At 39.0% G+C, this 12523-nt stretch overlaps 3 protein-coding genes across 5 annotated transcripts in view; 2 read left to right on the top strand and 1 right to left on the bottom strand.

The window, feature by feature from the left end:
• PPM1E (protein phosphatase, Mg2+/Mn2+ dependent 1E) overlaps nucleotides 1-12523 on the bottom strand; it is a 205316-nt gene that overhangs the window by 137137 nt on the left and 55656 nt on the right. The window lies entirely within an intron of this gene.
• TRIM37 (tripartite motif containing 37) overlaps nucleotides 1-12523 on the top strand; it is a 283770-nt gene that overhangs the window by 269555 nt on the left and 1692 nt on the right. The window lies entirely within an intron of this gene.
• On the top strand, nucleotides 9641-10958 carry LOC309618407 (deoxyuridine 5'-triphosphate nucleotidohydrolase, mitochondrial-like). The gene is given in 2 exon segments (XM_082372109.1): nucleotides 9641-10127; nucleotides 10131-10958. Coding segments are annotated over 2 exon segments (492 nt in total). The 5' UTR covers nucleotides 9641-9737; the 3' UTR covers nucleotides 10233-10958.

Below are 12523 nucleotides of genomic sequence, written 5' to 3'. Positions count from 1 at the left end.
GGAGAACAGTATGGAGGTTCCTTACAAAACTAAAAATAGACTACCATATGACCCAGAAATCCCACTCCTGGGCATACACCCTGAGAAAACCATAATTCAAAAAGAGTCACGTACCACAATGTTCACTGAAGCACTATTTACAATAGCCAGGACATGGAAGCAACCTAAGTGTCCATCAACAGATGAATGGATAAAGAAGATGTGGCATGTATATACAATGGAATATTATTCAGCCATATAAAGAAATGAAATTGCATTATTTGTAGTGAGGTGGATGGACCTAGAGTCCGTCATACTGAGTGAAATAAGTCAGAAAGAGAAAAATAAATACCGTATGCTAACACATATACACGGAATCTAAAAAAAAAAAAAAATGGTTCTAACAAACCTAGGGGCAGGACAAAAATAAAGACGCAGACATAGAAAGTGGACTTGAGGACACAGGGCGGCGGAAAGGGTAAGCTGGGACGAAGTGAGAGAGTAGCACTGACATATATACACTGTCAAATGTAAAATAGATAGCTAGTGGGAAGCAGCTGCATCGCACAGGGAGATCAGCTCGGTGCTTTGTGACCACCTAGAGGGGTGGGAGGGAGGTGCAAGAGGGAGGGGATATGGGGATATATGTATACATATAGCTGATTCACTTTGTTATACAGCAGAAACTAACAGAACATTGTAAGGCAATTATACTCCAATAAAGATGTTAAAAAAACAAAACAAAACAACAACAAATAAACACTTCCTTCAAATTTACAGAAATGAAAAACCACAAAGTACTAAAAAGGCAAATCTAGAAATGTTACTGCTCCTAAATAACACATTTATAAATTCTAAGCCATCTTCATATGTTAAAATGAAAATAGTATATTTTCAAAAACAGGTAACAAAAAGCCTTCCAAAACTATCTTTTAAAACATAACACCTGGTGCCGTCACTGTGAAAAAGTTTGGCAATTCCTCAAAATTAAACACAGAATTATCATATGATCCAATAATTCCACTCCTAGGTATACACCAAAAAGAGTTGAAAGCAGGGACTCAGATAATTTGTACACCAAAGTTCACAGAAGCATTATTCACAATAGTCAAAAAGTGGAAATAGCACAAGTGTCCATTAACAGATAATGGATAGAGAATTCCCTGGCGGTCCAGTGGTTAGGACAGCACACTTTCACCGTTGAGGGCCCAGGTTTGATCCCTAGTGGGGGAACTAAGATCCCACAAGCCATGCAGCGTGGCCAGGAAAAAAAACAAAAAAACGATAATGGATAAACAAAACGCGGTACATACATAAACGGAGTATTATTTAGCCATTAAAAGATGAGAGTCTGGGCTTCCCTGGTGGCGCAGTGGTTGAGAATCTGCCTGCCAATGCAGGGGACATGGGTTCGAGCCCTGGTCTGGGAGGATCCCACATGCCGCGGAGCAACTAGGCCCGTGAGCCACAACTGCTGAGCCTGCGCGTCTGGAGCCTGTGCTCCGCAACAAGAGAGGCCACGATAGTGAAAGGCCCGCGCACCGCGATGAAGAGTGGCCCCCGCTCGTCGCAACTAGAGAAAGCCCTCGCACAGAAACGAAGACCCAACACAGCCAAAACTAAATAAATAAATAAATAAATAAATAAAATAAATAAAAATAAAAGGAATTCCTTTAAAAAAAAAAAAAAAAAAGATGAGAGTCTGATACATGCTAGAACATGAATAACCTTGAAAACATTATGCTAAGTGAAATAAAACTGACACAAAAGGACATATATTGCATGACTCCACTTACATGAATGAGGTACAGAACTGGCAAATTCATAGAGATGGAAAGTAGATTTGAGATTACCAGGGGCAGAGGGAAAGGCAGGGAATGGACAGTTACTATTTAATGGGTACAGAGTTTCTGTTTGAGATGATGAAAAAGTTCTGGAGATAGCGGTGACAGTAACACAACACTATGATTATATTTAATGCCTCTGAACTCTGAATTGTACACTTAAAAATAATTAAAATTAATTTTATGTTATATATATCTTACCACAATAAAAAATTTTTTGAAAAACAAAATGCAAGTCGAATGTATACATTATATAGAATAAAGAGAAATATTTTCAAATGTAGAAATTAGAGGACATCATTTATTCCAAATGACAACTATAAAAACTTTATTTTAACATTGAGAGTGGGAGAACAGAATTATGTATGGCAGTTCAACATCAAAATATTCTCACAACAATGATTAGCAAATAATATCCTAAAAACAGCAATTAATTTATTATTCCTAAACCAAGACTCAAAAGGAATGTCAAAAATCAGCCCTAGTAGATAATCAAAATTTGATTTACATAATCTGATATGAAAACTCTTCAAAGCACTGAGAAAGAAACAAAAAAATAAAAAATATGCCTTGAGATGCTTCCCTGATAGTGCAGTGGTTAAGAATCCGTCTGTCGATGCAGGGGACATGGGCTCGAGCCCTGGTCCAGGAAGATCTCCCATGCCGTGGAGTAACTAAGCCCGTGTGCCACAAGTACTGAGCCCGCACTCTAGAGACCGCGAGTCACAACTACTGAGCCCGCATGCCACAACTACTGAAGCCCACACGCCTAGAGCCCGTGTTCCGCAACAAGAGAGGCCACCGCAACGAGAAGCCTGTGCACCACAAGAAGAGTAGCCCCTGCTCACCGCAACTAGAGAAAGCCCGCCCAGCAACGAAGACCCAATGCAGCCAAAAATAAATACATAAAATAAAATAAACCATGAAAACTGCAGAAAAACGACTGATAAAAATCTCCAAATATTTAAAAAAAAAAAAAAAGCCTTGAAAGGAACAGCATTAACAAAGCTATAACTAAGTAAAGTCAAGAGAAAGCCCATATTCACTTCACCCCTTCTGGGTATCTCTAGTAGAACATATGCTTTTTCCCAATTATTAACTGCATTCAAGAACGATACAGTGGTGGTCTGATGTGGCAGGGATCAAAATCAGGACAGCACTACTTCCATATGCTAATTCTGAAGAGAGCCAAAGCAGTATACACTCTCCAGGTTAAAATCCTAGCTTACACAAACACAAATCACATGAGACACTGAATAACAGTACCATCAATTTAAACTTCAAGCTTTCTATCATGTTGTGTTTAAGACTGCTGGATAGAGTGGCACTCAGTTATAACCATGTCTCAGCCATAATTTCCAGTTAACACCGATTTTAAGGAGTTCAAAACATCATCAAGATTTCACTCTGACTTACACAACTAACTGAGAATTCTGAAGTTAAGGGCAAAGGTTTACGTGGTTTACCCAAGAATTCAATGGCAATAACTTTAAAAGGGAATGAGAGGAAAGTGGATGGACTTTTACCATTGAACATCCACATGCACTAAGTTAGAACTATTACCATGCTGTGAATAAATATTTCCTATAACTCATGTATTATTCCTTAAAACAACCTATACCACGTAAGTGCAGAGCTCAAGGGCGCACCATTCATATCCCAGTCTATGTCAGGAGTAAGCAAACTCTGGGCTGTGGGCCAAATCTGGCTCAACACCAGTTTTTGTAAGTGAAATGTTATTAGAATACAGCCACACCCATGTCTTTACATACTGCCTATGGCTGATTTTGTGCTACAACAGCAGGGCTGAGCAGTTGAGGCAGATACCTTGTTGCTTGGAAAGCCTAAAATACTTACTATCCGGCCCTTTATAGAAAAAAACTGCCAATCCCTAGTCTGCGCGAATGCTGCCCCTATAATAATGCAGTGCACGGCTTATGTAGCATCCCTGGAAACAAACTACTGAAGAAGGTACCATCCATATTTGACAGACGAGAAAATTAATACTCAGTAATATCAAGCAAGGTCACGAAACTTAAGTGACAAAGTCAACTTTCAAATCCAGTTGACTTTGTCACTTAAAAGCTAATATTAGAGAAATGGGTATGAAAACTACAATGAGGTACCGCCTCACACCAGTCGAACGGCCATCATCAAAAAATCCACAAACAATAAATGCTGGAGAGGGTGTGGAGAAAAGGGAACCCTCCTACACTGTTGGTGGTAACGTAAACTGGTGCAGCCACTATGGAAAACTGTATGGAGGTTCCTTAAAAAGACTAAAAGTAGAGTTACCATATGATCCAGCAATCCCATTCCTGGGCATATATCCGGAGAAAACTCTAATTTGAAAAGTTACATGCACCCCAATGTTCATAGCAGCACTGTTTACAATAGCCAAGACATGGAAGCAACCTAAACGTCCATATATATATAGAATATTACTCAGCCACAAAAAGAACGAAATAATGCCATTCACAGAAACATGGATGGACCTAGAGATTATCATACTAACTGAAGTAAGTCAGACAGAGAAGAACAAGTATCATATCACTTATATGTGGAATCTTAAAAAATTATACAAATGAACTTTTCAAAACAGAAAGACTCACAGACGTAGAAAACAAACTTGGGACTTCCCTGGTGGTCCAGTGGTTAAGACTCCACGCTCCCAATGCAGGGGACCCAGGTCTGATCCCTGGTCAGGGAACTAGATCCCACATGCTGCAACGAAAGAGCCCACATGCCACAACTAAAAGATCCCAAATGCTGCAACTAAAAAAGATCCCACATGCTGCAACGAAGATCCTGTGTGCCGCAACTAAGACCTGGCGCAGCCAAATAAATTTAAAAAATAAAAATAAAAAATAAAGAAAAAAAGAAAACAAACTTATGGTCACCAAAGGGGAAGGGGGAGGGATGAATTAGGAGTTTGGGATTAACAGATACAAACTACTATATATAAAACAGATAGATAGGACTTCCCTGGTGGTCCAATGGTTAAGAATCCACCTTCCAATGCAGGGGACACAGGTTCAATCCCTGGTCAGGGAACTAAGATCCCACGTGTCACGGGGCAACTAATAAGCCTGTGCACTCTAGAGCCTGCCTGCCGCAACTACTGAGCTCGCGAGCCCTGGAGCCCACGCGCCACAGCTGGAGAGAAGCCCATGCACCACAACTAGAGAGAAGCCCACGCAACAAAAGATCTCACATACTGCAACGAAGATCCTGCAACTAAGACCTGATGCACCCAAAAACAAAAAAATAGATAGGGACTTCCCTGGTGGTCCAGTGGCTAAGACTCTGCGCTCCCAATGCAGGGGGCCCAGGTCCAATCCCTGGTCAGGGAACTAGATCCCACATGCCGCAACTAAGAGTTCGCATGCCGCAACTAAAGATCCCATATGCCGCAACTACAAATCCTGCATGCTGCAACAAAGGTCCCGCACATGGCAACGAAGATCCCGTGTGCTGCAGTTAAGACCCAGCACAGCCAAATAAATAAATATTTTTAAAAAAATAATAAAATAAAATAGATACACAACAAGGACCTACTGTATAGCACAAGGAGTATATTCAATATCTTCTAATAGCCTATAATGGAAAAGAATCTGAAAAAGAATACATATTCATATACATATGTATATCTGAATCACTTTGCTGTACACTTGAAACTAACACAACATTGTAAACTAACTATACTTCAATTTAAAAAGTAAATAAAAAATCCAGATATTTCCACTAAATCACACAAGACCATGTATAAATTGGGGATAGAAATAATACCTCCCATAGCTGTTCTTATAAGTCTCAAACAAGTACACGAAAATATTCGAGAAATGTTAGTTGTTACTAACATTACAGAGTAAAAATTAAATACTCATATATTCTCTAAGAATACTTACATTCTCCTTTATCCTTCCATAAAATCAGGGCTTTAACCATGCATGCCTTCACATTTACCAATCCCCCAAAATGAGATCCTCACACTCCTATTCTCAACACCTGCCATCTATCCGAATACTACTCCTTTTCCAGAATCAACTTAAATGCCACATTCTTGCTGACACCTTCTCTGATTCTCTGATCAATCTTCATTGCTCTTTCCTATGTTCCCCTATGGCACAATACTGCAAATTCTGTTTAACATTCGTTTAATTCTATTTTCTATTATTTACTGATCCTATTTCTCCCACTGGATTTTACATTACTTAAAAGACTATTTCTTATTCATCCTTATATCCACCTCCACCTCCCTCCCTGCCTAGAGTGTCTGTCAAAGTTTCTTGTACAGGGACTTCTCTGGTGGCGCAGTGGTTAAGAATCCGCCTGCCAGCTCCCTGACTTCAGACTATACTACAAAGCTACAGTAATCAAGACAGTATGGTACTGCCACAAAAACAGAAACATAGAGCAATGGAACAGGAGAGAAAGCCCAGAGATAAACCCATGCACATATGGTCACCTTATCTTTGATAAAGGAGGCAAGAATATACAGTGGAGAAAAGATAGCCTCTTCAATAAGTGGTGCCGGGAAAACTAGACAGCTACATGTAAAAGAATGAATTAGAACACTCCCTAACACCATACACAAAAATAAACTCAAAATGGATTAAAGACCTAAATGTAAGGCCAGATACTATCAAACTCTTAGAGGAAAACATAGGCAGAACACTCTATGACATAAATCACAGCAAGATCCTTTTTGACCCACCTCCTAGAGAAATGGAAATAAAAACAAAAATAAACAAATGGGACCTAATGAAACTTAAAAGCTTTTGCATAGCAAAGGAAACCATAAACAAGACAAAAAGACAACGCTCCGAATGGGAGAAAATATTTGCAAATGAAGCAACTGACTAAGGATTAATCTCCAAAATATACAAGCAGCTCATGCAGCTCAATATCAAAAAAACAAACAACCCAATCCAAAAATGGGCAGAAGACCTAAATAGACATTTCTCCAAAGAAGATATACAGATTGCCAACAAACACATGAAAGAATGCTCAACATCATTAATAATTAGAGAAACACAAATCAAAACTACAATGAGATATCACCTCACATCGGTCAGAATGGCCATCATCAAAAAATCTACAAACAATAAATGCTGGAGAGGGTGTGGAGAAAAGGGAACCCTCTTGCACTGTTGGTGGGAATGTAAATTGATACAGCCACTATGGAGAACAGTATGGAGGTTCCTTAAAAAACTAAAAATACAACTACCATACGACCCAGCAATCCCACTACTGGGCATATACCCTGAGAAAACCATAATTCAAAAAGAGTCATGTACCACAATGTTCACTGAAGCTCTATTTACAATAGCCAGGACATGGAAGCAACCTAAGTGTCCATCAACAGATGAATGGATAAAGAAGATGTGGCACATATATACAATGGAATATTACTCAGCCATAAAAAGAAATGAAATTGAGTCATTTGCAGTGAGGTGGATGGACCTAGAGTCTGTCATACAGAGTGAAGTAAGAAAGAGAAAAACAAATACCATATGCTAACACATATATATGGAATCTAAAAAACAAACAAACAAAAATGGTCAAGAAGAACCTAGGGGCAAGATGGGAATAAAGACGCAGACCTACTAGAGAATGGACTTGAGGACACGGGGAGGGGGAAGGGTAAGCTGGGACAAAGTGAGAGAGTGGCACTGACATATATACACTACCAAATGTAAAATAGATAGCTAGTGGGAAGCAGCCGCAGAGCACAGGGAGATCAGCTCGGTGCTTTGTGACCACCTAGAGGGGTGGGATAGGGAGGGTGGGAGGGAGGGAGATGCAAGAGGGAAGAGATATGGGGATATATGTATATGTATAACTGATTCACTTTGTTATAAAGCAGAAACTAACACACCATTGTAAAGCAATTATACTTCAATAAAGATGTTTAAAAAAAAGTATATTTTTGAAATATATGTTCAAAATATAATGAAATATAATTTGAGGTAAGAAAAAAAAAAAAAAAAAGAATCCACCTGTCAATGCAGGGGACATGGGTTCGAGCCCTGGTCCAGGAAGATCCCATATGCCACAGAGCAACTAAGCCTGTGTTCCACAGCTACTAAGCCTGCACTCTAGAGCCCGCAAGCCACAACTACTGAGCCTGAGTGCCACAACTACTGAGCCCACGTGCCACAACTACTGAAGCCCGAGCGCCTAGAGCCCATGCTCCGCAACAAGAGAAGCCACCGCAGTGAGAAGCCCGCACACCGCAACGAAGAGCAGCCCTCACTTGCCACAACTAGAGAAAGCCCGCGTGCAGCAACGAAGACCCAACACAGCCAAAAATAAATTAAAAAGAAAAAAAAGTTTCTTGTACATAGTAAATATACACTGAATTGGACTCCTGACATTATATACCTACTTCTGCTCTATATTCCAATCTGTTGCTTATTACACCAAGCTAGGTTGCCTCCAGTACATCTGTCCACTGCTCAAAAAAGGCAACAAGAAAGCCAGAAAACTCTTCTAAATGAAATATACAAAGATTTTTCAATTTCTACAATGTTCAGTGTGATATTCAATATGAACTCCTCTCTCTAATTTAGTAATATTTCTTTAAAAGACTAATGATTTCATCAGGTTTATCAGTAGAATTTATTCCCTCATTTAATCTTTATACCAAATTGTTCATATTTAAATCCTCTCACAAATAAACACAATGTTCCAACTCAGCTGTTGGCGGCAGAATGTGTTCACAATGAGCAACCCCTACTATCCTGGCAAGAATTACAGGACTAGCTAATTACAGGACTAGTACAGTCTCTCATATCTGTTTTCACTGGGATAAGGAACAATATGGATATATCAAAAAGCAAATGGCCCAGAAAGACATCTTAGGATTTTTCCATAGATATGGAAGTCCCACTAAGTTGACTTAAATTGGGCTTTTCTCCACCATGTGCACAGTTTTTCTATGATAGTAAGAAAAATGCCAGAATATGAGGTTTTCATGAGAAATACGATAAAAAGGTCCCATTGTACAAGCTAGTCAAGACAAAAGTATTTTAAATAAGCTGGAGATTTATATGGGCCTGAAGTTTGACATAAAGAAGATAGAGATACACAAAATAGAAGACAGTCTCTCCCATAAAAGAGCCTGGGTTTTCTTTGGGGGAGAAAACATATGAAACATATGAAATAACTTCAGAATAATAATGAATATCATATCTTAATGCTGGTGATTCAAAATATTTCTCTCATCTCACTGCTACATCACAGATTAGAACCACTGCCCTAAATAACCCATACATTATTTGGTCCTTAAGACTGAGCCACAGAAACTGAAGGAAAGGAGGAGATTATTTTCATTTTTCATGAATTGTATTCCACTTCATGAATTGTATTCTCTTCTCCAGCTAATGATATGAACTTTAAAAAGAAAATGTACATTAGAGGAACAGCACAAATGCATTCACTTTATGCCTGCTAATCAATAATTAGTAATATCTTACAGAGACAGGTAAAACAGGACACTTCACACTTAGATGCCTACAGTTTAAGACAACAGTTAACCATACAAAAGATGTGACAATGCAAAGAATGAATTCTAAAATTTCTATTTTAAAAGGCAGAGTCTCATTTTATATTGCTGTAGATAACATTATTTCTCCTATTTTTTCCTAATTAATTAACTAAAAATATCTTATATCTTCCATTTCAGGCAAATAGAACACTAACGTACCCTGAAAAAAAACCTTATAAGTCACCTAAAAATGCTGGCTAAACTATGAAAACTATCTTGAGATAAATGAACATAAACTCACAATCAAAATCACAAAACAGGGGCGGGGAGTTGTTGGCGGGAAGTTTAGAACCGGTGCGCTGCGCTCATCCTGCTCTCTCCTGTTCCGCCTGCTTCCTCTTGTGCTCACATTCTGCCCTGCCATGCCCTGCTCTCAAGAGGCACAAGTCATCTCCCCCAGCAAACGGGCCCGGCCTGCGGAGGAGGGCGGCATGTGGCTCCGCTTTGTCCAGCTTCTGGAGCACGCCACCGCTCCGACCAGGGGGTCCGAGCGTGCCGCGGGCTATGACCTATACGGTGCCTATGATTACACAGTACCACCTATGGAGAAAGCCCTTGTGAAAACAGACATTCAGATAGCTCTTCCTTCTGGGTGCTATGGGAGAGTAGCTCTACGTTCTGGCTTGGCTGCAAAACACTTCATAGATGTAGGAGCTGGTGTCATAGATGAAGATTATAGAGGAAATGTTGGTGTTGTACTGTTTAATTTTGGCAAAGAAAAGTTTGAAGTCAAAAAGGGTGATCGAATTGCATAGCTCATTTGTGAACGGATATTTCACTCAGAAATAGAGGAAGTTCAAGTTTTAGATGACACTGAAAGGGGTTCAGGAGGTTTTGGTTCCACTGGAAATAATTAAAATTTATGCCAAGAACAGAAAATGACAAAATATACTTTTTCCTTGAAAATAAAGACTTTGCTTAAAGTGAAAAAAAAAAAATCACAAAACATAGGAAACAAGCCACTGTGATTAGGGTCAGCAAAAATAATAAACATGAAACTCATGCCCACAAAGACAGTGAAAATTAATAGCTGCAGAATAACATTTCAAGAAACAAGAAAGGATATAAAAATATGAATAAGGAACAAACTCCGTTCAATAAGCAGGCAGATTTGAAAAGGAACGTGATAGAATTTCTAGAAACTGGATATATAATTAAAATTAGAAACTTGGTAGACAGGTTACACAGCAGGATAGATGAACCTAAAGTGAAAATTCACAGTTTAAACTAGAAGAGAGATCTAAAGAATTACTCAGATACAAAATGGAGACATAAAAGAGATGAAGTTAAAAGACAAAGAGGAGGGGCTTCCCTAGTGGCGCAGTGGTTGAGAATCTGCCTGCTAATGCAGGGGACATGGGTTCGAGCCCTGGTCTGGGAAGATCCCACATGCCGCGGAGCAACTAGGCCCGTGAGCCACAACTACTGAGCTTGCGCGTCTGGAGCCTGTGCTCCGCAAGAAGAGAGCCCAGAATAGTGAGAGGCCCGCGCACCGCGATGAAGAGTGGCCCCCACTTGCCACAACTAGAGAAAGCCCTCGCACAGAAACAAAGACCCAACACAGTCAAAAATAAATTAATTAATTAATTAATTAAAAAAAAAAAAGACAGAGGAAAAAGTAAGAATGTTTAATAATCTAATTAGTGTTTAATCCAATTAGAGTTACAGAAGAAGAAAACAGAGACTCTAGACAAGAGGCGATATTTGAAGAAATAATGGCTAAGTTTTCAAGCTTGATGAAAACCAGATTCTCACATTCAGGGAGCCCAACAAATCACAAACAAGATAATAAAAAAAGAAAACCACCCTATATACAGTGTGGGGGAAACTGGAAAAACCAAAGGCAAAGAAAATATTTTAGAGGCCACAAGAGAGAAAAAACAGATACCTGATAAACAGACCGACAGCTGATTTCTCAACAGCAACAATAAAACTCAGAAGACAGAGGAATAATAACTATAAAAGAGCTAAAAGAATAACCACCAACCTGGAGTTGAAATACATAAAACAATCTTTAAAGTGTGAGAGCAAATAATGACATGATCAAACAAAAACTGATAGCATTAAGTACTGAGACCTTTTTTAAAAATATATATATACATTTATTTACTTAATTTATTTATGTATTTGGCTGCACCGTGTCTTAGTTGCAGATCTTCGTTGGGGCATGGGATTTTGTTAGCTGCAGCATGCGGGAAACTTAGTTGCGGCACGCAGGATCTTCAGTTGCGGCATGGAACTCTTAGCTGTGGCATGCAGGTGGGATCTAGTTCCCTGACCAGGGATCGAACTCAGGCCCCCTACGTTGGGAGCATGGAGCCTTAACCACTGGACCACTAGGGAAGTCCCCTAAGAAATCTTTAAGCGCACTTCTAAATTATGTACTTTAGTAAGAAGGGAATTTGGAAGAAAGGTCTATCTTGAGATGCAGGAATTCTAACAACAACAAAAAGATAAACATGAATAAATCTAAACAAACATCTATTTATAAAATGATAACAATGATGTCTACTTTGTAGAATTAAATTTTTTAAAAATAGAACTAAAATATCAGACAACAAACAATCACCCTTAAGGAAAATTTATCAGCATTTAAACATTCAGAAGTCCTTGTCATATAAGGAAACTGGGTAAATATATTGATTAACTTTGGGTTTTAGGTTAAATATGCATGTTAACATTTTTAGAATAACCAGTAAAAGAAATATATTGTGTATATATTCCAAAGAAGGACAAGAAAAAGAAAACAAGGAGGAGGAAGGGAGGAGGAAGGGAGGAGGAAGAGAGGAGAAGAACCATAAGAACAACAACAACAAGCAGAGAAAGTGTGACAATAAAAAACATAAAAGATGGTAGAAATAAACCTGCTATATCAGTAATAAAAGAAACTATAAATGGACTAACATCTATAATTAAAAAGACTGTCAATCTAGATTTTTTAATATTAAAATCCAACTATAGGGACTTCCCTGGTAGCCCAATGGTGGCTAAGACTCCACGCTCCCAATGCAGGGAGCCTGGGTTCGATCCCTGGTCAGGGAACTAGATCCCACATGCCGCAACTAAGAGTTCACATGCAGCAACTGAAGATCCCACATGCCGCAACTAAAGATCCCGCATGCCTCAACAAAGATCCTGCATGTGGCAA

The sequence above is a fragment of the Balaenoptera borealis genome, assembly GCF_965194805.1.
Source record: "Balaenoptera borealis genome assembly, chromosome: 20".
NCBI classification, from domain to species: Eukaryota; Metazoa; Chordata; class Mammalia; order Artiodactyla; family Balaenopteridae; genus Balaenoptera; species Balaenoptera borealis.
This window is presented reverse-complemented; position numbering and strand designations above follow the sequence as displayed.